The sequence below is a fragment of the Cebus imitator genome, unplaced genomic scaffold, assembly GCF_001604975.1.
Source record: "Cebus imitator isolate Cc_AM_T3 unplaced genomic scaffold, Cebus_imitator-1.0 Scaffold386, whole genome shotgun sequence".
Taxonomy (NCBI): domain Eukaryota; kingdom Metazoa; phylum Chordata; class Mammalia; order Primates; family Cebidae; genus Cebus; species Cebus imitator.
This window is the reverse complement of record NW_016107701.1, coordinates 1,425,960-1,450,898: the sequence shown is the minus strand read 5'-3', so window position 1 is coordinate 1,450,898 and position 24,939 is coordinate 1,425,960. Positions and strand designations below refer to the sequence as shown.

Sequence of the window (24,939 nt, the reverse complement as noted above, 5' to 3'; positions counted from 1 at the left end):
CTAATTTTTGTATTTTTATTAGAGATGGGGTTTCACCATGCTGGCCAGGCTGATCTTGAACTCCTGATCTCAAGCGATCCGCTGGCCTCTGCTTCCCAAAATGTGAAGCCACTGCGCCTGGCCATACTGTTCATTATTCAGGAAGCCACAGTTTCAAAAAGTGTTTTAATGGATCCAAGCTATGGAAAATATCCCTTCCCCCATCACAATTTTTGGCCGATCAGGGCTTGCTAGTTTAGCCTCGGGTGCCAGCAGCATTTAAATAGCAGCAGTGACTGCAGTCACAGGATGGACACCTGGTGTTTAGACCTGGCTTGTAACCATGTTGGGGGTGAGGCTCGAAACTCACAGCATCAGTCCAGCTGAGGTGGCCAGATCCCACTTGAGATCAGGAGTTCAAGACCAGCCTGGCCTATGTGGTGAAACCCTGTCTCTACTAAAAACACAAAAAATTAGCTGGGCATGGTGGCGCATGCCTTTAATCCCAGCTACTTGGGAGGCTGAGGTGGGAGAATCACTTGAACTGGGGAGGGAGAGGTTGCAGTGAGCTGAGATTGCACCGCTACACTCTAGCCCGGGTGACAGAGTGAGACTCCGTCTCAAAAAAAAAATCCCAACTCACAGCCTGAAGCTGGCAAGATCTTGCTTGTTCTTTGAAACTCAGCATAATGGTTCTGACTCCTTACCCATTCCCCTGTTCAGTCAACATTTACTCCCATCACCCTGCTAGCAGCAGAGAGGAAGGCAGGAGTACAAGGTGTTCCTTGCCGTTGAAGAGCTCACATCTCATGTAGGAGCAGGAGATGGATGAGAAAGTTCCCGGCCCTCTGTTGAAATCACTGCAGTGCCTAGTGGGCATAGGACTCTGTTTCCTTTATATCTTTGACTCTCCTCAGACCAGACTGGAGATTGTCTCCCGGGACGCCATGGGTATCATCTAAAAAAACAGATACTTTTTTGTCTGAGGGGCCAGTAACACAATGGATAAAAAAAAAAAAAAAGATATTTTTTTATATGTACATTTTTAGGGGGTTAGGCACTGTATCTTTCTTCAAATTCTTAGAGGAGGCTTTGGTTTGAAAAGGCATGCTGATTGGCCAGGCGTGGTGACGTACCTCTGTAATCCCAGCTATCTGGGAGGCTGAGCCAGGAGAATCTCTTGGACCTGGGAGGCAGAGGTTACAGTGAGCTGATACCACGCCACTGCACTCCAGCCTAGGTAACAGAGTGAGACTCTGTCTCAAAAAAAAAAAAAAAAGTCATGCTGGGCTGGGTTTGTACCCTTATTGAACAGGGCTTTCTTTCTGCCTCTGTTCACCAGCAGACTCAGTCTGTGTGCAGAGGCATCTGGCAGAGCTGCATGATGCCCCTGGGATGAACCCAGAGAAGGGAAAGCGCTTTGAGAAATTCAGTGCTGTAAAACTGCTAATTTGCCTCGGTGTCCAAGGAGGCCCAGGAAAGACTGAATTCTTCCCGAAGCTTTAGAAGAATCCCAGTTGCCTGCCTGAAGGAAGAGCTGTTGTCATCCCTGTTTGTCTTGGGCAGCCTGGCCCTGATCACTGGTCTATGTCCCCAGGTCCGGACACTGTTTGTCAGCGGCCTCCCTGTGGACATTAAACCCAGAGAACTGTACTTGCTCTTCCGGCCGTTCAAGGTGAGTCAGGACCTGGCCACCCACTGGGTAGAGCCTGGGACCCTGTAGAAGCAGCAGGAGTGAATCTTGGGCTGGGGCCAGGCAGCAGGATCATGCGGGAAGGTGTGATAGAGGCTGTGGGGGCAGCTGCACCCCTCTTTCCTGGTTCTGTGAATTCCTGTGCTGCCTTCTGAGAATCCGCTTCCTCACTGGTTAAATGGAGACAGTGAGAATCTTTAAACACATGTGATCGTATAAAGAATATTTGAGATTCAGTGTAGCCTTTTCAGTTTGCAGATGAGAAAACTTGTAAGGTCTATGCTCTCAGGTCACGAGTTAGTGGAGCAAATGGGAATTTCTGCCTGAAGTGATGAGCGCTGCTGCATGCTGCCCACCCCACGTGCTAGACCATGTGATTCAGAATACAGGGCGGTGGATGACACTTGGCAGTGGTGGAGGTCAGGGTGGGTTGATGTTGACGGGGAGAAGGGTGTGAGAATGATTCAGGGGATGCCTGGGGAAGGGGCTGATGAGGTGGCAGTGCTGGGTTAGCACAACACACACTTCTGACCTTCCCCAGTAACGGCCACCTCTCTCTGCAGGGGTATGAAGGGTCCCTGATCAAGCTCACCGCGAGACAGGTAATTTCTCTCCTGGGATTTTCTTCCTCCCAGCCCAGACTGACTGCTGAGCTTGGAACCTTTCCCCAATCTAGAGGCACCCAGCCGTAGAGACTTGCTCCCTGCTGTCCCAGCGCTTCTTTACCGGCCAGCTACTGGTCCTCCCTGTCTGCTTCTTAGGAATCTGGAAGCCACTGCTTGCCCTGCTGGCTGAGGACAGTAGAGCAGGTAGCTGAGCTCTAGCTTTTGATACAAGGAGGCCAAGGCCCGCCAGCCTTCAGGGGCTATTTGGGGTCTAGACTGATCCTTGGAAAATGAAGTTGGAGCCGTTTTCAACCTGTTGCTCCTTGATTGACCTGGAGCCTTCCATGCCCTTGGTACATTGCAGTCCACTGTCTTGCTGTGGAAAACACTGAGACTTACTTTTAGTTATCTGCATGCGTTAAAAAAAAAAAATACTTTGGCTGGGCGTGGTGGCTCATGCCTGTATCAGCACTATGGGAGGCCAAGGTGGGCGGATCACCTGAGGTCAGGAGTTCAAGAACAGCCTGGCCAACATGGTGAAACCCTGTCTTTAAAAAATAAAAGTAAAAAAAAAAAAAAAAAACTCTTACTAAAAGGGCGATGTTTAATTCGGTGGGATTAAGCTCTGCTGGTGTCACTTCCCACCGGGTGTTCCCAGAGAAGGAGACTGGACTTTTGGCGCACATCAAGCTGCTGTTCCAGTGAACATGGGCTGGAGTTTTGGGGGCTTTTTTCCTTCTGTATTCTCTTCTCATAGCAAGACAAATACTGTTTCCACATAGGTGATACTCTTTGTTTCATTTTGTTTTGGAGGGAGGGGTGGGATGCTGGGAGAGTTGTAAGGGTGTTCTCTCTTTTTCCTACTAGCCTGTTGGTTTTGTGATCTTTGACAGCCGGGCAGGAGCAGAAGCAGCCAAGAATGCGTTGAACGTGAGTAGGAGGAGGACAGGTCTTCTCTGACCCTCAGACCTCTTAGGCAATGGGTGTGCAGATGTAGCTTATTTCCCAGCCATCCCTGGGCAGAGTCCTTGGTGGCACTGTCTCTGCCAAACACCATTACTCAAGGCCTGAGCAGCCTTTCCTCTGCCTTAGCCACTGTGTGGGCAAGTCTTCCAGGTGAGCTTGTTTATAGGGCCCTTAACTGCCATTAACACTCTGGGTCCTCCAGAGTAAGCCTTTCTCTTCTCTTCTCTACCCATATAGGGTATTCGCTTCGATCCTGAGAACCCACAGACCCTGAGGCTAGAGTTTGCCAAAGCCAACACCAAGATGGCCAAAAGCAAGCTAATGGCGACTCCAAATCCTAGCAACATGCATCCCGCCCTAGGAGCACACTTCATTGCACGGGACCCCTGTGAGTGGCACTCCGAGCTGGCAGGGCCTCATGGAGGTGCATTCGGGGCAGACTTGCAGACTCTTACAGAGGGAAGCCCCTTTTCCAGGAGGCTTTTTAAAATGTCTGTGGCCACCATCTTTTGAGACACCTGGTTTTCTTCCCTCCCCCACAGCCTTCCTCGAGCTTCTGAGCTTCCAGGGCTCCTAGCTTCCCTGAAGCCTTCTCTGATTTCTCATTTGAGACGGGCTGAGGCCTGCCTGACAACTTGTTGAAGCAGGCGGGATGTGCACCATGACAGGCCAATGTAACGTGCTTCCTTGCCTGGTCTCGGGGTCCTCAGTGGTTGGGGGTGGCCTGGCCTCACTGTAGGGCGTATGGCTCAGCCATAGTGTTGGGTTCCCTTCTCTGTTTGGAAGGGGAGGCGAGTGTTCTGATGATGGAGGCCGTTGTCTCCTGTTGTAGATGACCTGATGGGGGCTGCTCTGATCCCTGCATCCCCAGAGGCCTGGGCCCCCTACCCTTTGTACACCACAGAGCTGACCCCAGCCATCTCCCATGCGGCGTTCACCTACCCAGCTGCCACTGCCGCCGCTGCTGCCCTCCATGCTCAGGTAAGCCCCTTAGGGTTGGGGAGGGTGAAGAACGAGGGCTCCAAGCTGGCCAGACTTTGTGCTGCCTGGCCGCTCAGATGCTGCTGTCTCAGAGCTGCAGCAGAACTCTTGTCTTCCTCGATGGTTTGAAAGCCCAGACCCCAGGGACCTATGTATCCCTGCCCCTGGCTTTAGGATCTGACAGGAAGGGAGAAGATAACCCACAAATTCCCATGGAGGATGCCAGGCAGCCCAGCTGCAGTTCTCCAGCCCCGAGCACTCCTGCCCAGGTACCAACTGTGTTCTCCCATGGTCATGGGACCTTGACTCCAGTCCTAACCTGGGTATGGTCGCCGCAGCCAGAGCACTTGCCTCTGCCCCTTCCTGTCCCTTTCGTCACGCTCTTAAAGATTGCTGTGCCTTGATTTTTTTTTTTTTTAATTATCTGGAAAATGAGAATGATCATATAATCTGCATCAGGGAATTGTGAAAGTTAGATGTCAAGATAAAGTGACCAGTGAGTGCCAGGATGGAACCTGGAGCACCCAGAGAGCTCACTGAGCATTGGCTCTTGCTTCCATGAAGGCTGGACACCGTCCACTGTGAACCTGTGCTGGGCAGGAAGCAGGGAGCGAATGCTTCTGTGGAGAGTCAGGGCTGTTAGAGCTGGGCGGGGAGGGTTCTGTGTGGGGTGCTGATCTGGGTGCCCAAGGGGCAGACAGGGGGTTAGGCCCTCCCCTGGCCATGCAGGCACTTCCTCTGGTCTGACTCTGCCATAAGTGCAGGTCACTGTAGCACACTGCAGGGGAGGTCTCATCCCACTGTGTGTTTCTCAGGGAGCGGGGATGGTGCCTCACAGTGGCAGTGACAGAATGGAGCCAGGTAGCCATAGGAAGGGGCTGGAGGGCACTCTCGAGCCCACCTCAGCCTCTGACCAGCCAGGTGATGAGTGCTGATCCCAGGAAGAGCGGCCCGGTCAAGGCGTGCTGTGCTGCTGTGAGGAAGAGAATCAAGGCTGCTGGGACCTGGCTGGGGAGCAGGAGGGGAAGAGGAAGGAAAGCATGAGTACCCATGCTTTCCTTGGCCTCACGACGTTCAGTTGTACTGAGGGCAGAATCACAGGTAACCTTGGTACTCTTCTCCAGCCAAGCACCACAAATAGCTGGAAAATTGATCAGAGGATAAGGAAGGTGGTAAAGACCTTCTCCTGGAGGGAATTGTTGGGTATTTACTGCAAACTGGGTTCTGTGGCCGGAATAGAGTGGGCAGCAGGGAAGCCCATCCTGTCTACTCTGACCTGGGCAGTTACCTGATGCTTCAGGTCAAGTGGGCAGGCTTAACTGCCAGGCCCTGGGAGGCACTGGAAGGAATCACAGGCTCCCACCTCACCGGGCTCCTCACTTTTGATCCCAGCTTTGGCACCAATTAGCTACATGATCCTCACCTCTGGTCCTCTGTGTCCCCATCTGTAAAATGAGAGGCATAGAGCAGATCAGGTGGAGAGGTTCTGCCCCATCCTCTGAGTTGCTAGCCTGTGACAGAGGTTGGGAGCCAGGGACAATGTGTTCATCAAATGAATCAGAAAGGGCACCTCTGCCCAACCTTCTGGGGGTAGCGCTGCTCTCTGGCCCTGAGCTCCACGCCACAGGCCTCCTTCCTCTGTTGGCTTCCCTCCCACAGTTTTCTCCCACCTCATCCATACTCTGCAGCTGTCCAACTCTGGCCCAAATCCTGGTTCTCAACAGCTGTGGGATGTTGGATGTGTTACCTACTGTCTCTGTGTTTCTGTAAAGTGATAATAGTGCTTACTTGATAGGTGTGTTGTTAGCGTGATGGCATGGAGGAAGTGCTGTGGAAGTGCAGGTGATCGTGATTGTTACTTAATATCACTATTGTATGGGTCCCCTTAGTCTTCTCTGAGACTGGAGGCATCTTTGTTCCTGAGTTCCTGCTTTCTGGCCTTCCTTGGACAGGGACTGGGATAGAGGCCACTCACCCCAAAGGATAGTGGTGTTTTGGGGAGGCAGGCTAATGGGAAGAGATTAGACCAGGGAGTCATTTGTTCTGTGCTTGTTACCCAAACTCTCTGGGCAGCCATTTCCTCCATAGTAAAAACAGGCTGGGCGAAGTGGCTCACGCCTGTAATCCCAGCACTTTCAGAGGCTGACGTGGGTGGATCACGAGGTCAGGAGATTGAGTCCATCCTGGCCAACATGGTGAAACCCTGTCTGTACTAAAAATACAAAAAAATTAGCCAAGCGTGGTGATGCATGCCTGTAGTCCCAGCTACTGGGAGGCTGAGGCAGGAGAATCTCTTGAACCTGGGAGGCAGAGGTTGTGGTGAGCCGAGATCGCGCCATTCCACTCCAGCTTGGGCAATAAGAGTGAAACTCTGCCTCGAAAAAAAAAATTTATTTTTTCCTTCCAACAGCCCCACTCCTTGACCTCTGACAGTGCTGCCCCAGAGATGGAGGTTAAAAGTGTCTAAATAAAGGAAGTATGGATACAGTTGATCTTAAGCGGATTGTTCTGAACCTAAAGGACCAACAGAAGGACTGAGTTTTTCTGTGCCTGAGGGCAAGGAGGTACCTTCAAGAGGAGGTAGCAGCTAAAAGACAAGGGGATGAAAGCGAGTGCCCCTCCATTCTCTACTGCAGCTGCATGCCCTTTGCCGGTAGCCCAACCTGAGCCCAGGCCTCCATAGCTATGTGGCTGCAGAGACCAGACCTACAGGAGGGGCCTGGAGATTGTTAAGTCCTGCACTGTCTTGGCATGAAGCCACCTTGCCTGGCCTTCTAACCTTCTTGATAGAATCTTCCCCTTTAAGAGGGTGAGGCACAAAAGCAACTGTGGATGGCAAGCCCAGTGGAATTTAGCATAGAAAAATGGTGGCCTGAAAGCAGGACTTCTCGGTGTCCTATTGCATCCCAGGGACCTCCCAGACTGGATTTCATTTTCCATTCCAACCTGAGGATATGGGGGTCTTCCATGACTCTTTTCTCCCCCTTAAACTGGTTCAGCCATTTACCAGTGAGTGACCTTAAGGTTACATAAACTCCCTTGCCTCTATTTTCTTATCTGTATAATGGAGATGATAATAGCGTCTACTTCATAGGGTTTTTGTGAGGATTAAATGAATTTAGTATATGAAATCTACCTAGAACAGCATCTGGTGCATAGAAAAGGCTTCATGAGCAGTTGCTATTATTATATTAGCATATCTTTATTTATAAAATAAAACACGCAGTTCTCTTTGGCTTATCATCCAATCCCCAAAAAACCTGTACTTTTAATTCTTCACTTTGATAGGTAGTTTGGAGCAGGTGTGTAAGTAAATCCATATGTATGAATCTTAGAAAAATTATATGACTTATTTAATCTTTTAAATATTAGAGGGCCTGGCGCAGTGGCTCATGTCTGTAATACCAGTACTTTGGGAGGCCGAGGTGGGCAGATCACCTGAGGTCAGGAGTTCAAGACCAGCCTGGCCAACATGGTGAAACCCCATCTCTACTAAAAAGCAGAAAAATTAGCCGGGTGTGGTGGTAGGCACCTATCATCCCAGCTACTCAGGAGGCTGAGGCAGGGGAATTGCTTGAACCCGGTAGGCAGAGGTTGTGGTGAGCTGACATAGTGCCACTGCTCTCCAGCCTGGGTGACAGAGTGAGACTCCATCTCAAAAAAGGAAAAAACCTTAAATATTAAGACTTTAAAATACATGTATATATTAGTAAGTGTAGCTCTACGTTTTGGATGCCTGGCCAGTACACCATTGCACAAATGTGTCCAGCTCCCTGTAGATGGTAAGTTGGTTTGTTTACACAGTATTTGCTATTGATAGCTATACAACAATGGATGTCCTTGTGCGTACTTCTCTGGGCACGTCTTCTGTTTGTTTTCTTTGTGATAAATTCCTAGAACTATGACAAGGTCAAAGTGTAGACTTACCAATCTGGGCTAAATACTGTTTTAATTTCAGATGAGTGAGGCTTCCGTATTTTTTTTTTTTTTTTTTTTTTTTTTTTTTTTTTGAGATGGAGTTTCACTCTTGTTACCCAGGCTGGAGTGCAATGGCGCGATCTCGGCTCACCGCAACCTCCGCCTCCTGGGTTCAGGCAATTCTCCTGCCTCAGCCTCCCGAGTAGCTGGGATTACAGGCACGCGGCACCATGCCCAGCTGATTTTTTGTATTTTTAGTAGAGACGGGGTTTCACCGTGTTGACCAGGATGGTCTCGATCTCTTGACCTCGTGATCCACCCGCCTCGGCCTCCCAAAGTGCTGGGATTATAGGCGTGAGCCACTGCGCCCGGCATTTTTTTTTTTTTTTTTGAGACAAGGTCTCACTCCATTGCCCAGGCTAGAGTGCAGTGGTGTCATCTTAGCTTTTTGTAATCTCTATCTCCTGGACTCAAGCGTGACCCTCCTGCCTCAGCCTCCCAAATTGCTGGGATTACAGGTGTGTGCTACCATGCCCAGCTAATTTCTGTATTTTTTGTAGAGATGGGGTTTTGTCATGTTGGCTATACCGGTCTCAAATTTCTGGGCTCAAGAGATCCCCCCACCTCTGCCTCCCAGAGTGCTGGGATTAAGGCGTGAGCCATCGCGCCTGGCCTTATATTTATTCTCGTGTGGGTTCATCCTGTTGCTTGCTCTCTGGTATATCTTCTCAGCTGGTCAGTCCCACGGTCTGAGAGAGGGTTGCCTTTGCATCCTCTGCTCTTTGTTTTGAAGGAGCCCTCTGGGAGCCTAGTCTCTGAAGCCTGTTGGGTGGACTCTCAGGAGCCCCGGCTCCCCCTGTCCACAGCTGGAGGCCCTGAAAGGACACTGCGGGTGCCTCGTCTTGCTGGCCCAGCCCCTGCTGGGGGTCTCCTCTTCTGAGCTGGAGCAGAAAGAAAAAATCCAGGAAGGGACTGTGTGGCTTCTAGAGGACCCAGGCCGCTGCCCTATGCTGGACAACCGAAGGAAGTGGAAAAACAGCCACTCTAGTGCGTTCTGTCTGCTTCAGTGGCACGGCTGACCCAAGCCCATAAATGGGAGCTTTTCTCTACTTTCTCCCTAAGGAGTCACGTGACTCCTCTCAGGCTGGAGGGAAAGTCGCTGCTTTGGAAGCAGGAGTCCCAGCACCTTGTAGCTAGAGGGTAAGGCAGGATCCAGCAGATTCTCTGGAGGCGGCCTTACGCAGTCATTCAAGGCCTGATTCCCAGTGGTGGAAGAGGGTGGGTTGCAGGCCTCCAGAGCTCCTCCCACTCTGTCGTCCCCTTGTCTGGCCCTGTGGGACACCCAGCCCGTCAGGCATTTCTTGCTGTGGGGCTGCACCAGCTGGAGGCCACATGAAGGGCGGTGGTCTGGGCCCACTAAGGGGCTCCCTGGGCTGGTGCCAACCACCAGCTTTTCGGTAGCAGCATTGCTGATTTCCTCATGTGTCCGTCTCTTGTGGAATAAGTTCTAGTGTCCAGCCAGGCTTCTAGCTTCCTGCTGAGCTCCTGGGAGGAGGTGGTGGCTGGAATTCTGCCCTGTACAAAACAGGACCTAGAATTTGTGGGGGACATGAACCAGTTCTTGGGAAGCTTCTGTCAGCCCCGAGATGGCCTGGCATGGCTCACCCAGGAAGCAGGAGTTCCCAGCAGCCAAGTGGGTAACTGGGTCTGCCTGCTCCAACCTCAAGGGAGCTGTCTGCAGGCCCAGCTTCTACTCCTTTCCTCCCACATGCTAGTGTGCTGCCCCCTCCCTTCCTAGTGGGGACTCCAGCTCCCCTTCCAGGGTGCTCATTCCCAGACCCCAAGTCAAGGACCTGTGTTGTCCTGCCCCCACCCTTTCCCTGGCGATCCTGGGTCAGGCTGAGGCAGACATGCTTCACTGTGCATAACTGGGGCAGGTGGCCTTCCCTGAGGTCTTGGCAGTCAGCATACTTCTCTTCGAGATGATCAGCCCATGGGGAGGAGGGAGTGTGCCATTTTCTTGACCAGTTTCTGGGAACCCAGCTTTGGGGTGACTGCTCTGTGGGGCCTTCTGGCAAGTGCCAGGGCTTAGGCAGCTTCCAGGCACTGGTGAGGATGATCTCAGATAGCTTCCACCCACCTGAGTTTGCAGACTTCTAGACTTAAGGAGCTTGTAATGGAGGGCAGGCACAGCAGGGCTGGAAAGGTCAAAACAAGGGAGCCTCGGCTGGGTCTCATCCATGGCTTCTCTGAAGAATCAGGACCAACATTGGAGAGCCCTACCCTTGGGGTCTACATGGGTTTTGTGTTGTTTAATAGAGACAGGGTCTCACTAATGTTGCCCAGGTTGGTCTTGAACTCCTGGGCCTCATGTGATCCTCCCTCTTCAGCTTCCCGAAGTGTTGGGATTACAGGTGTGTGCCACTGCACCCGGTCTTTACTGTATCTTTTTTTTTTGAGATGGAGTCTCCCTATGTCACCTAGGATGGAGTGTAGTGGCATGATCTCAGCTTACTTCAACCTCCGCCTCCTGGGTTCAAGTACTTCTCCTACCTCAGCTTCCTGAGTAGTTGAGATTATAGGTGCACACCACTACACCCGGCTAATTCTTTTTGTATTTTTAGTAAAGATGGAATTTCACCATGTTGCTCAGACTGGCCTTGAACTCCTAACCTCGTGATCCTCCTACCTTGGCCTCCCAAAGTGCTGTGATTATAGGCGTGAGCCACCGCACCCGGCCTTACTGTATCTTTACATCCTGTCTTACCTGATCCTCACAACCACTATGACTTTTTAATTTCTGTCCTATAGCTGGGTGAGGACACTGAGACTCAAAGAAGTCAAACAAAAAATGTACGAGGCTCATTCTCTTCCTAACGTTAGAATTCCGTGGTCTATCAGTAAAGGGGAAGGGTGGGTTGCTAGCACCACTGCCCACGGCTGCCAGGACTCCTGCCAGCATAGCGTGGCCCATTTGAATTGGGCTTAGTGGGGTATGAGATGCCTCCTGCGTGACCTTCTCTTGCTGGAACTGGTGTCCTGCAGAGGAGGCACATCAGGCAGTGCTCTCTCACTTTCCCAATGGAGAAACATGCTTAAAGGTGAGTAACTGCCTTGCGCGGTGGCTCACGCCTGTAATCCCAGTACTTTGGGAGGCCGAGGTTGGTGGATCACCTGAGGTCAAGAGATCGAGACCATCCTGGTCAACATGGTGAAACCCCGTCTCTACTAAAAATACAAAAAATTAGCTGGGCATGGTGGCGCCTGCCTGTAATCCCAGCTGCTCAGGAGGCTGAGGCAGGAGAATTGCCTGAACCCAGGAGGCGGAGGTTGTGGTGAGCTGAGATCACGCCATTGCACTCCAGCCTGGGTAACAAGAGCGAAACTCCGTCTCAAAAAAAAAAAAAAAAAAAAGGTGAGTAACTGGCCCAACATCTGCCAGTCAGTGACAGAACTAGGACACCAGTGGGGACACCGACGGCCATGGTTCCCAGGTTTCCTCTTGAGTGAAGGGGTGCACAGCTGGCTTCCTGACATTGGCTTCTCTTGCAGGTGCGCTGGTACCCTTCCTCTGACACCACCCAGCAAGGATGGAAGTACCGTCAGTTCTGTTAGTTCTTCAGTAAGTGTTGGCCCCGGAGGCCCAGGACAAGTGTCCTCCTCAACTCCGGCTCCCTGCAGGGCTGGAGTTCCTCCCTCTGCCCGGGTCTCGAGAGCTTAGCCAAGCCCAGAGCTTGGTCACGGGTGCGTCAGGCTGGTTTTTCCTTCTGTCTGTGACTGCAGGCCATCCACTTGTACAGCCCCTCACCAAAGGAAGGCCTGGCTTTGGCTCCAGTGCCGCGCCTCTGCTCATGGCTGCCTCTCTCCCTCCCTCCAGGTCTGGTCACCGGGGAGTTGGTTCTGGGAATCTAATGTGGTGCTGGGACAGGCGCCCTGAGCTCCCACCGCCCCCGGGTGGCCTGTACAGAGCTGCTGCTGCCCTCCAGAGACTGTGAATCCTAAGCCTGATTCAGTGGACTGCTTCCTGTTCCCCTCCCTCCCCTTCCTCAGCCCTGTTCTGCACCCTCAAGCCTTTCTCCAATGCCTCCCAGGAGGATTTAGGGACCTTCTTGCTGGGGCATCCAGACCGAGCTCAGAGGCCTCACTGGGACCCAGCAAGGCCTGACCTCCCGCCCAAACTTGCTTCTGTAGCTCCTCCTCGAGGAAGCGAGGCGTTTAATTTTGCATGTTTTCTGGCATGAATGAAGACACTTACACTTGTGTATATGTGAGTGTACAGTTTGTTCTCACACTGTCACCATAGCGACAGGTCCTGGCCCCCAGTGGTTCATGTGCCTGGCCCCTCCTCACCCTGCCCCTGCACCCACCCCGCTTCAGGGAGGCCCGGAGCCCTGTGGCCCCATGCGCTTCCAGGCTCAGCTCCCACCTCCACCCAACAGATAGATGGGGTTTGCTTTTTCATTTCACACTGGACTCCTCCTCTGTTGCTGTCTTCTTGGACCAGCCTCCTCTGCCCATCCTGTTCACCTCTCCACAACGCACCCCGCCCGCCGCTGCTCCGCGTTTCTTCCAAACCTCGAAACCAACCAAACCGTGAAAAGTATTTTTGTACCCTGTGTAACAAAATATTTATGCATCATAAAGGATTTTTCATGTGTGTACCATTAATTATTAAAGAGACCTCGTTCGCCCTGTCAGATAAGTTTAATGTTTAGTTTGAGGCATGAAGAAGAAAAGGGTTTCCATTCTTCAGCAGTAAGCCTTTGTGTCAGGCATTTGTTTAAGAAAATGAAATGAAGGAAACATTGTGCAATGTTTTTTGTTTTGAGCATATCAGTGCTTTACTGTCAGCCACAGCTGTGACCGTCTGGCCATTTCAGAGTCGGGAGCCGAGGTGGCTGTTGTCATTGCTGATCCTGTGAGAATGTGAAACTGGATAATATATGAAATGCAAAATAAAACAAAATCAAGATGACTGCTCTCTGGCCTTTGCTTCCCCCTTCCATAGGATGCAGTCTGCCGTTGGGAAGGCAGTGCCGGAGAGATGTGGAGTTAGGGGAAGGAAGTGAGGTGGGCCTGGCCTGCTGGCAGCTGGCTTGTGACTGTAAAGGTGGAGAGGACCCTGGGGCTCGCTTAGCCTCTCCTGCCTCTGCCTCCCTCTTTTGTAAGCTTGAGAAACAAAGTCCTAGGGGACGTGACTTGCCCAAGGGCCCAGCAGCTGGGGTTTCACTTTCTTACTTCCAGGCTGTCAGGGTAGGGAGAGACTCCCTGCACCCAGAGAAGGCCCCCAGTGGGACCTTCCTTTTCTAGGTGCGCTGTGACCCATTCAGCTTGACCCTTCTCAGCCTGTGGTCTTTTCCAGCCTCGCTCTAGTACAAGAGGACCGAGGTTTGGGCTGTTGGGCTCTGCCAGGTGGCGTCTGTCCTTTGCGAGGCTATGCTGGAGGGAAGGCTGGGACCTGGAATTTTGCCCAGAAGGGGCTAACCTCATCTGCCCTGTAGTCTACAGGCTGCAACTCTGATTCCTCTGATTGAGCAGGAGGAGCAGATGGGTGTGAGGGTCAGGGAGGCTGTGCAGTGCCCAGAGCCCAGCTGGAATGCCTGCCGTGGCCCTGAGGCTTCCCTTTCGTGACTTGGGGTCTCAGGTTCCTTGTCTGTGAAGTTGTGGCTTGAAATCCTTTCCAGCTCTTACTGGAGGGCTGGTGCGCTGAACTCAGGGTTTAACGGTTTGTTTTTTTAAATCCACTCCTAGGAGAGCTACCCTGCACCCCACCCCATCTGAGACCCAAAGCCGTGGCTGGAAAAGGGGGGTGGTAGGGGCCCCAGAACCCCCCTCCCAGTAGATGTTGCCCCAGCCTTGCTCTGAGTCAAACTAAAGTGGCTGTGGCTGGCTCTGGTCACTTCCTCACTTGCCCCTTGGGTGACCACTCCCCACCTTCACCCCTCTCCTGAATCCCAGTCCTGCGCTGGTCGGCTTGGGTCTAAGATGGCACTGCTAGTGAATGTGTCAGCTGGCGACATGTGTGGCCCAGCTTCTGTGAGGGAGGAGGAGGAGGAGCCTGGCCGGGAGCAGGCCCTGCAAGCAACCGTGGGTAAGTTACCTGGACCTCAGAGGGAGGCTGTGTGACTGCCTGGAGGAGTCGGAGGTTACTCGTCTCCCGAGCTGTGCTCTTTGCCTCGATACAGTATTGGACCAGCTGGCAAAGCCGCCCAGCCTTCAGCCCCTGCCTGTGCCACTGGGGAAGCTGCTCTGAGCCCTGCGGCCCCCACCCAGGGCCAAGCCGAGGTCTGACCTACTTCGTCTGTGTCAGGAACCACTGGGTCTTCCTGAGGTTGTGAATTATTTAGCGAGGGCGCCCGGGCCTTTCTGAGAGGGGCTAAGACAGCTGCTCCATAATTTAAAGGCCCCTGCGCCTGCGGCTTCCCTGGGGGGCCTCCTTCACGCTTTGGCGAGCAGGGCCCAGGCTTGGTTCTGCGAGGAGGAGCTGGGGAAGGAGAGGCCTGCAGCCATTCTAGAGGGCGCTCTCAGCAGGACTGGGGGCATTTCTCGGGGTGCGGCCTCTGCAGAAAGGCCTTAGTGGACAGTCACGTTTGGACTGAACGTGGGTTGAGGAGCCTCCAGTAGTTCAGGGCTCCCTGGCTGGGGTCAGAAGCAGCTGTTTCCTGATTCCCTGTCCTGAGCTCTTTCCAGAAAGCATATCGTTCTTCCCAGAGGTGTTGAGTCCTGATCGCTGATTGCAGGTAAAAGTGTTATTTCCCTTCTGAAAGGGAGTTAGGCATCCGGAACCACCAGGGTTCTTCCCCCAGCCCCTGCACCCTGAGATGATGGGGTCTCTCTCTGTTGCCCAGGCTGGAGTGCAGTGACATGATCTCTGCTCACTACAACCTCTTCCTCCTGGGTTCAAGCCATTCTTCTGCCTCAGCCTCTCGAGTACAGGCATGCGCCACCATACCCAGCTAATTTTTGTTCCTTTTGAGACGGAGTTTCACTCTTGTTGCCCAGGCTGGAGTGCAACGTTGGGATCTCGGCTCACCATAAACTCCACCTCCCAGGTTCAAGCGATTCTCCTGTCTCAGCCTCCCGAGTAGCTGGGATTATAGGCATGCGCCACCACACCTGGCTAATTTTGTATTTTTAATAGAGATGGGGTTTCTCTATGTTGGTTAGGTTGGTCTTGAACTCCTATCCTCAGGTGATTTGCCTGCCTTGGCCTCCCAAAGTGCTAGGATTACAGGTGTGAGCCACGATGCCTGACCCCCACCAGGGTTCTTTTTGGTTTGGGGGTCCCTTCCCAGCAACGATGAAATCTCCCTGTTGGCAGAAAAGGCTGTGTTTCCATGTAACCCCCTCCCCACAAGCAGACTAGTGAGGCTAGTACTAAACAGATGCTCGTGAGCCACTGGGAAGCCCCTGCTCCCCCCATGCCCTGGCTAGAGCAAAAGAGATGGCGCTTGTCACCCTGGCTGGACCATCCTTGGGTGCTGCTGCCTAGCCACCATTTTTTCTTTTCTTTTTTATTTTTTTGGAGACAGGGTCTCTCTCTGCTACTCTGGAGTGCAATGGTGTGATCATGGTTCATTGCAACCTCTGCCTCCTGGGCTCAATTAATCCTCCTACCTCAGCCTCCAGAGTAGTAGCTGGGACCACAGGCACACACCACCATGCCTGGCTAATTTATGTATTTTTTTGTAGAGACCCAGGGGTTTCACCATGTTGGCCAGACTGGTCTCAAACTTTTGGGCTCAAGTGATCCACCTGCCTCAGCCTCCCAAAGTGCTGGTATTACAGGCATGAGCCATGATGCCCAGCGATTTTAAGGGATGGATGTGACTTATTTTGGAGCTTTCCCAGGCAGGTTCCCAGGTTCTAGGCTGTGTGGCCTGACACGATGATGCATCTTGGTGATCCGGAGGTCTGGAGCAGGGGCGGGAGGGATCCAGGCCTCCCTCATGCCCACTGTTCTACCCCACCCTGTCCTGCCTGCATGTGCCCTGCAGAACTCCATTTCCTGAGATCTGGAATAAAGCCTTTGGATCTTGAGTTTTTTTGTCAGAAGGCAAATATCCCTGAGAAACCAGGCTGAGTCCCTCAGAGGAGGGAAGTAGGGAAAGTGCCAGAAGGGGACCGTGGAAGGGAAAGGTGGAAAATGGGAGGATAAAGACTCCTGCAAAGGTCTGAGGAGGAGGGAGCAGAGCCGCCCCAGTCAGCTGAGGGCCTGCCCTACCTCACATCTTCTGCGCCAGCCTCCACCCAGGTGGCCCCGTAGGAGGGCAGGCCCTGTCCCAATGCCTGCTCTCAGGCAGAGGAGGGGCTCCAGGAGCAAGGAGAGCAAGGCTGGACAGGATCACTGTCTTGGCAGCTTTCCAGGGCGGCCTGGAAAGGGGCATGTGGTGCGGGTCCATTCCATTCCCCTTCCCCTACCTCCTTGACCATCACCCCCAGCTCCCTGGTCTCTGGTTGGGATGAGGGAGTAGGAACCTCTGCAGGAGTTTGGAGGGAGGTCAGGTACCCTTGGCCATTGTCTTCATGACCTTCCAGCCACCTTAAATCTGTTCTTCTGAGGGGCCCTTCAGATGACCCCAGGAAACCAGGATTGGACGTTGGCATTGAGTCCACCCAGCTCTCCCTTTCACAGATGGAGACGGTGAAGCACAGAGGTGAGTGGTTTGCCCTAAAGCCAGCCCTTTGTTGTTTTGGAGACAGTGGCCAATGCATGCCCCACTGGTGTCTCCTGCCTTCCAGTCAGTCCAGCACCGCACAGGTTAGGCAGGCAGCAGACGCCTTACCCACAGGCTTGGAAGCCTCTCCCTGCAGTGCTAGAGCCGTGGTTATGGCTCAGGCCTGCTGGCTGCACACCTCTTCTTGGCATGCCGTACATACTCTCGTCTTCTGTCTTGGTCTAAACATGACCTGATCTTCCCTGGGACACTGGGTCTTACTCCCTGGTTAAGGGACAAAGAGAATCCCTTAGTGACCCAGCTAGCTTCAGCTTAGCCTTGTGTAGTCTGGTCTTCAACCCAGTGACAGGGTTGTTGGACCTGCAGGACACATCTGGCTCTCAGCTTATGCAAGAACCAGGACAGTGGATCTGCATTTCTGTCTGTAGCAGAGAAAATGCAGCCGTTGAGTAGGAGGAGCTTAAGAGATAGGAATGGCTGTCTCATCCCAGAAAAGCCCAGGCCTTTCCTCGGAGTGTGTGTTTCTTTGTGACTATGTTTCCTTCCCTCATCAGGTTATGAGTTTTAATGATAACATAATAACATTGGTTGTGTTATGACACAAAAATGTGCCTAACACATAGTAGGTACTCCCTAAATGTTTTCTATGGTTATTTTTCATTCTTGCTTTATTTTTGAGACAGAGTCTCACTCTGCTGCCCAGGTTGGAGTGCAGTGGCGCAATCTTAGCTCACTGCAACCTCCGCCTCCCGGGTTCAAGCAATTCTCCCTGCCTCAGCCTCCCAAGTAGCTGGAATTATAGGCACCCACCACCACGCCTGGCTAATTTTTATATTTTTAGTGGACACAAGATTTCTCCATGTGGCCTTTAACCCAGGGATTAGGGTTGGTCTCGAACCTTGGACTCAAGTGATCCCCTTGCCTCAGTTTCTCAAAGTGTTGGGATTACAGGCATGAGCCACCACGCCTGGCCAGTGGTTATATTAAAAAGATACTATTTCACTCATTCGTAACAAGCAGTGAAATTGAGTTGATTCCAATTGATGCACTCCTCTTTTTTTTTCCCCCCCGCCAGGGGAAAGCGCGAATGCAGTCCCCCACTACCACAAATTATGCAGTCGAGTTTCCCACATCTGGGGAAATCGCACAGGTCAGCACATCCAAAGTGCAATGGATAAGCCTCGCCCTGGGAAAACCACCTTCATGATCATGGTATCTCCGCTGTCAGGTAAGTATGATGTACTCCTTGACTGGTTGTTCATTGGATTAACAGTCATTGAAAAAAATTTTTTTTTTGAGTCAGAGTCTTACTGTGTCACCCAGGCTGGAGTGCAGTGGCACAATCTTGGCTGACTGCAACCTCCGTCTCCTGGGTTCAAGCAATTCTTCTGCCTCAGCCTCCTGAGTAGCTAGGACTACAGGTACACGCCACCATGCCCGGCTAATTTTTGTATTTTTAGTAGATACGGGATTTCACCATGTTGGCCAGGCTGGTCTTGAACTCCTGACCTTGTGATCCCCCCACCTCAGCCTCCCAAGTTCTTTGATTACAGGCGTGAGACACCGCACCCAACCCCATTGAAAGTTTTTTTTTTTTTTTTTTTTTTTTTGAGACAGTCTGGCTCTGTTACTTGGGCTGGAGTGCATTGGTGCCATCTTGGATCTCTGCAACCTCTGCCTCCCAGGTTAAAGCGATTCTCCTGCCTCAGCTTCCTGAGTAGTTGGGATTACAGGCACCTGCCACCACACCCAGCTAATGTTTTGTATTTTTAATAGAGATGGCGTTTCACCATGTTGTCCAGGCTGGTCTTTAACTTCTGACCTTGGGTGATCCACCCATTTTGGCCTCCCAAAGTGCTGGGATTACAGGTATGAGCCATCTCGCCTGGCCCATTGAAAGATTTTTAACCCCATGTTTTGCCTGGGAGAGAGGTGAAAGGAAGGGGTGGGGCCCAGAAGTCTAGTAGAACACACGCAAGATCCCAGAGCCACTGGCTTTTGGCACTGAGTCTACTCTAGCTTTTTTTTCCCCAGGCAGAGTCTCATTCTGTCCCCCAGGCTGGATTGCAGTGTCATGATCTCGGCTTAGTGGAACCTCCACCTCAGCCTCCTGAGTAGCTAGGATTATAGGTATGTGCCACTATGCCCACCTGATTTTTGTATTTTTAGTATCGTCAGGGTTTTGCCATCTTGGGCTGGTCTCAAACTCCTGACCTCAAATGATCTGCCCACCTCAGCCTCCCAAAGTGCTAGGATTACAGGCATGAGCCACCATGCCCAGCTTTCTAGCCTTTTTATCAAACCACTTAGGGCTTCATAGTTCTGACAGTAGTTGTAATCATACACTTCTTCAGAGTTTATAATATATACATTTGTTGTCTCCCATGATTGCCATTCAAGCCTGCTGACATAACAGAGAGGAGTTGGCTGAGCGTGGTGGCAGCTTGGCCAACAGGGCAAAACCCTGTCTGTACTAAAAATGGAAAAATTAGTCAGGCATGGTGAGGTGTGACTGTAATCCCAGATACTAGGGAGGCTGAGGCAGGAGAATCACTTGAACCTAGAGGCAGAGGTTGCAGTGAGCCCAGATCATGGCGCCACTGCACTCTAGCCTGGGCAACAGAGTGAGACTCTGTCTNTTTTTTTTTTTGTATTTTTAGTAGAGATGGGGTTTCATCATGTTGGCCAGGCTGGTCTCAGTCTCCTGACCTCAAGTGATCTGCCCGCCTTGGCCTCCCAAAGTGCTGGAATTATAGGCATGAGCCACTGTGCCCAGCCAGTTTCTTTTCTTTTCTTTTTGAGAGGGAGCTCACTTTGTCTCAGGCTGGAGTGCAATGGTGTGATCTTCGCTCACTGCAATCTCCGCCTCCTGGGTTCAAGTGACTCTCCTGCCTCAGCCTTCCGAGTAGCTAGGATTACAGGTGGCTGCCACCATGCCTGGGTGATTTTTGTATTTTCAGTGGAGAGGGGGTTTCACCACATTGGCCAGGCTGGTCTGGAACTTCTGACCTCAGGTGATCTGCCTGCCTCGGCCTCCCAGAGTGCTGAAGTACAGGCACGAGCCAGTGTGCTGTGCCCTATTCTGATATTTTTTGACCCCGCTGTCCACCATGAAGTGCTGGACTTAGTCAAGAGTTGGAAACTCCTGCTCTGCAGGAAGTGAGGAGACTGGGGGAGGCAGGCTGGGTGACTGGGTGACAGGAGGAGGGGGCAGTGGCTACCTCTTGGTCCCAGCCAGCTGCTGCTCAGCAAGGTGGGGGGCCCTTTGTGGCTTCATGTTTTGATTTTTTAACAGAAATTGGACATTCAGATTTTAATGTAAAAAGTCCTGATTTTGGATGCTGGTAACTAACCAAACCATATCAAGCCATTTCATGGGCTATACTATGGCCCATGTGCTTATTACTTTGCAACTTCAGGTCAAAGATTCCTAGTTTTCACTCTGTGCAGAAACTCTGGGGACAAAAACTGCCAAGTGCACAGTTAGGCCCAACCCATAGGTGTGACCTCTTCCTCTCTTCCTTTGTTTCCTTTTGTTTTTTCAATAGCCATCAGAGAGCCAGGCCCAAAGGCTGCATTATCTGAGAATCTTGCCCTCACCCACATCGATCCTACCTCTTCTGAGGAAGAACCAGCAATGCTTCCAGAGGCCACCAGAGGGCAGGGTGGAGTGCCAAAAACTATCGGTTTTGGCTAGTGGAGAAGTGGAGGTTGTGATCTTAATCTGGCATCCAGGTTTAGAGGTTCAGGAAGGCAGCTAGGGTTACTTGCCGAGGTTGCAGTGTGGCTCACCATTCCCAGACACACCTCCCAGTGGATGCCCATCACCTCATTTCTGGATCATAGGAGCTACTTTCTTTCTTAAAAATAAAAAGGCTGGGCGTGGTGGCTCATGCCTGTAATCCCAGCACTTTGGGAGGCTAAGGCGGACAGATCACAAGGTCAGAAGTTTGAGACCAGCCTGGCCAATTGGTGAAACCCTGGCTCTACTAAAAATACAAAAATTGGTGAAACCCTGTCTCTACTAAAAATACAAAAATTAGCTGGGTGTGGTGGCGTGCACCTGTAGTCCCAGTTACTCAGAAGCTACTTCTGAGGCAGAAGAATTGCTTGAACCCAAGAGGCGGACGTTGCAGTGAGCTGAGATTGCACCAATGCACTCCAGCCTGGGCGACAGAAGCAAAAACTCCGTCTCGGGAAAAAAAAAAAAAAAAAAAAAGGCTTCACCAAAGCAGAAGGCTTAGTTACCTGGTTTTCTAGTTCCCCAGGCAGAGTGAAATGGCTCACTGTGATTCTGGGTCCCGGGGTCCCACAAAGACCCAGGTTCCTCCAACTCTGGAGAAGCTCATGGGGACCAGAGAGGCCAGCCTGGGCAGGAGGAAGAGCCAGTCCGCCCAGATTGCTCTAGTAGCCTGGTTATGAAATAGGCTGAAAACAAACAATAACCTGGCTGGGCGCAGTGGCTCATGCCTGTAATCCCAGCACTTTGGGAGGCCAAGGTGGGTGCATCACCTGAGGTCGGGAGTTTGACACTGGCCTGGCCAACATGGTGAAACCCTGTCTCTACTAAAAGGACAAAATTAGCTGGGTGTGGTGGCATATGCCTGTAATCCCAGCTACTTGGGAGGCTGAGGCATGAGAATTGCTTGAACCTGGGAGGTGGAAGTTGCAGTGAGCCAAGATTGTGCCACTGTACTCCAGCCTGGGTGACAGAGGGAGACTCCATCTCACAAACAAATAAATAATAAAAACCATCGAATAGTAGCCTGGTTAAGAAATAGGCCGAAAACAAAAATAAAAACCATCAAACAGAAAAACCCTCCAACTATTTGAATATGTGAGAGGGAAAAAACTTTCAAAAACCTGGACAAGGGTGAGCAGAGCCTAGAAATCTCTCAAGGTAGACTTGCTTCCTCATTTGGCCAAACTGGATTATACTTGTGCCAATATCAGCTGCCTATATCTAAATTTATCACTTCCGAGTTTGTGAGCAGCTACATCCTCACAATGCTGCCTGAATGAGTAGTTTTTATTCATCAAGGTGAATTGAGTTTGTTCTCAATCACTTACCATCACCAAGTGGAATAAGAGAGAAGGAGAGAGCTAAGTTCACAGGCTGCTGCTACAAGGAGACTCTGCCCTGATCCTAGAAGCTGCCCTGGGAAGGCTGCTTGGGAAGGATCATCTCCATCCCACAGACAGGAGGTCCAAGTTCAGAAAGGTGCCATGGTCATGTTTGATCCTGATGAGCTGAGCCAGAGCCAAGAGCTCTGGGCTCCTGCCCCCAAGCAGAAAGGACCATGCTGACTGACCCTTGCATTCTCCCTGGTCCAGTCATTGTTTTCAGCAAACACTGTGGTGCACCTGCCCTTTGCTGAGCCTGTGTTTAGTGCTGGAGTGGAGGATGAGGCACTGTTTCTGTTTTCAGGGGATGCACAGCCTCGAGTGTGGGAGTCTGGGCTGTGGAGCTTCTCAAACAGAAAGCTGGGGGTTATTGGTGATTCTGAACTGCCGCTTCCCTCTTTACCCAGATGCCGGCTGCTGCCTGCCTTTCCCCACTGGTCCAGAGCAGTGCTCTGGACCCCATGGTATTGTGGTTCTGTGCTTGGCCTCTCAGAACTGCATGAGCTGCACACAGAGGGACATGCCCCATCTCCTACCTTAGGGTGACTGCAGCTTCCAGAGCTGTAGGGCTGAAGGCCCACAGGGTCGTGGGGTGTGCCTTATGCTGTGCTGAGGAAATGCAGCTGGCCTCGCCTGACTCTGCTCATAGGTGGCGTGGCCCCTCGAGCCCAGCTGTGTTTTCCTTGTGCTTCTGTGTCCTGTCTCTTTATTTCTCGGATCCTGTGCCTCAGCACAGCATAAGGCACAGCCCATGACCCTGTGGGGCCGTCAGCCCCCCACAGAGCAGGACGCCCTCAGGCTCTGTCCCCTGCTGAAGGTGGTCTCTTAGATGAGAGGCTTCTCAGATGGGCCTGTTTCTCTCTCCAGCCCCAGGTTCCCATTCCTGAAAGCAGGCGTGTGCATCTTAAAAACTAACTTGTGTCTCCAGAAAGTCTTGGAGGGAGAGGGGCTGGGAGGGACGGGGGTGGGAGAAGCAAAGGCCACCTCCTTTTGGAGCGGTGGCCTTCTCCAGGGTTCTCCCCAAAGGCCACATTGCTGAGTATCCATTCGTGTGTGCTTCCCCAGGGCCAACGTGCTGAAATCTCTCCTGTCTACAGCTGCCAGGAGAATCGTGCCCAGACGCTACTTTCGCAGCTTTGAGAACTTCCTTCGGTGGTTCTGTAGAGCATATGGGCCGATGGCCAGTGCCACACATTCAGGATACACCCCACCTGGCTTCTGGTCCCTTCTTCCTGGTGATGGGAGACATTTGCTAACCACCGTCATCTCCCTTGTTCTACAGAGCGGCTTCCCCTCTCTACTAGATCAGGCATTGCCTTAATCTTCAAGGTAATGGAAACTGGACCCACCTGGGTCTCATTCTGGGTCCCCCTTTTCTGATGTATTTGTAGGCATGCTCTGTGGCCCCAGCAAGTCCCTTTCTTTCTTTGGTCTCCCCTCCTATGCCCACCTTTGTTTACATCTCAGGCCCCTTGTCTTGGCCCAGTGGTGACCAAGGTGAGGCTTCTGCTCACCTTAAGACAGCACTAGGCAGGTAGGTGCCTCTGGCACGGCCTCCTTCCTCTGGGAGCTGGCAGGGTCGCGTGATCCTGGGGCGCCCTCTTGTGGGTGAAAATCCTCATAAGCCTCATCTGTATTTTTTCCCTTTTGATCTTCTGGGATTAACCTCTGCCTGGGGCCATTTATTCCGAACTCTATGGGCGCCTCTGTTCTCAGAGGCAGTCAGGTAGTCGGTCACAAACAAACAGAAACATGGGGTGCGTCCTACATTTGTACATACTTGTATGCTAGTAGTCACTCTGCTGGCACTGGGGATACAAAAGTGAATATTAGGCCCAGAGAGATTTGGTCCAGTCCCCTCGGTTTACAGATGGAGAAACTTCAGCCCTCAGAAGCAGAGAGAGGCACCAAACTTATCTGGTTATGCAGGCTTCACACAAAACTCAGGTGTCCCGACTATCATCGGAAAGCAAGTCGCTTCCATCTCCCTGATGAAACTCCTGGATGCCATAGTAACAAAGCTTAGCACCCACGATGGATGTTTTCAGGAATTACATTCCTCATTTCTCATGTCTGGTAGATTTTACCCATGGGAATGGCAGGGAGAGACCCCCTCCCAGTGTACTTTTCTCAGGGGTCACTCTGCTGGCAGCACTGCCAGGCACTGTCTTGTCTGCAAACCTTGCTGATGCCTGCACAGACTGGACGTTCTTTCAGGACATAGCTCCTGCCATTGTCACTCACCAGCACAGTCCAGGGTCTTTGTGATACCTAACACATGCCTGGGAATGGCTACTTCACTTTTTTTTTTGAGACAGGGTCTTGCTGTGTCACCCACGCTGGAGTGCAGCAGCCCAGTCGGCTCACTGCAGCCTCAATCCTGAGCTCAGGTGATCTTCCTGCCTCCGCCTCCCAATTAGCTGGGACTACAGGTGTGCACCACCATGCCTGGCTAATACTTTAAAACATTTTTTGAAGAGACAAGGTCCAGGCCCAGGTTGGTCTCAAACTCCTGGCTCAAGTGATCCACCCGCCTTGTCTTCTCACAGTGCTGGGATTATAAGCAGGCAATGACTTTCCTGTGCCCGTAGGTCTTCGAGTATATGCTGATGATGCTTAGTGGTGGTCCTCGGGAAGCGATTCAAGCACTGGATGTCTGGTGGACCTGTCCTGGTGTGTGCGTGTGTGTGTGTGTGTGTGTGTGTGTGTGTGTGTGTATAATGTATATAATATAACATAGTATATATCAGAATATATGATATATATGGTATTCTAACATTTCATATATGATATATGTGTTTTAATTTTTTTTGTTGTTGAGACAGAATCTTGCTCTGTTGCCTCACCTAGGCGACAGGCTAGACTGGAGTGCAGTGGCGTGATCTTGGCTCACTGCAACGTCCGCCTCCTAGGTTCAAGTGATTCTCCTGTCTCAGTCTCTCTAGTAGCTGGGACTACAGGCACACACAACCATGCCCAGCTAATTTTTTTTTTT

The 24,939-nt window shown here is 51.8% G+C and overlaps 1 protein-coding gene, 1 long non-coding RNA gene and 1 other non-coding gene across 4 annotated transcripts in view; 2 read left to right on the top strand and 1 right to left on the bottom strand.

Moving 5' to 3' along the window:
* RBPMS2 (RNA binding protein, mRNA processing factor 2) overlaps positions 1 to 13,117 on the top strand; it is a 36,922-nt gene extending 23,805 nt beyond the window's left edge. Inside the window, exons 2-8 of one of the 2 annotated variants that reach the window (XM_017508078.2) lie at positions 1,577 to 1,654; positions 2,236 to 2,274; positions 3,145 to 3,207; positions 3,481 to 3,631; positions 4,076 to 4,224; positions 11,695 to 11,764; positions 12,020 to 13,117. In XM_017508078.2, coding sequence (XP_017363567.1) covers positions 1,577 to 1,654; positions 2,236 to 2,274; positions 3,145 to 3,207; positions 3,481 to 3,631; positions 4,076 to 4,224; positions 11,695 to 11,757 — 543 coding nt within the window. In that variant the 3' untranslated portion in view covers positions 11,758 to 11,764; positions 12,020 to 13,117. The remainder of the gene's footprint in view (positions 1 to 1,576; positions 1,655 to 2,235; positions 2,275 to 3,144; positions 3,208 to 3,480; positions 3,632 to 4,075; positions 4,225 to 11,694; positions 11,765 to 12,019) is intronic. The other variant, XM_037731206.1, reaches the window with a different exon arrangement.
* A 2,782-nt stretch (positions 13,118 to 15,899) lies between these two features.
* LOC119468152 overlaps positions 15,900 to 24,939 on the top strand; it is a 31,406-nt gene continuing 22,366 nt past the window's right edge. Inside the window, exons 1-3 of the long non-coding RNA XR_005196790.1 lie at positions 15,900 to 16,054; positions 16,716 to 16,799; positions 24,536 to 24,619. This is a non-coding gene — a long non-coding RNA (uncharacterized LOC119468152). The remainder of the gene's footprint in view (positions 16,055 to 16,715; positions 16,800 to 24,535; positions 24,620 to 24,939) is intronic.
* Positions 17,893 to 18,056, bottom strand: LOC119468157. The gene has a single exon (XR_005196797.1). It is a non-coding gene; the product is annotated as a U1 spliceosomal RNA (small nuclear RNA).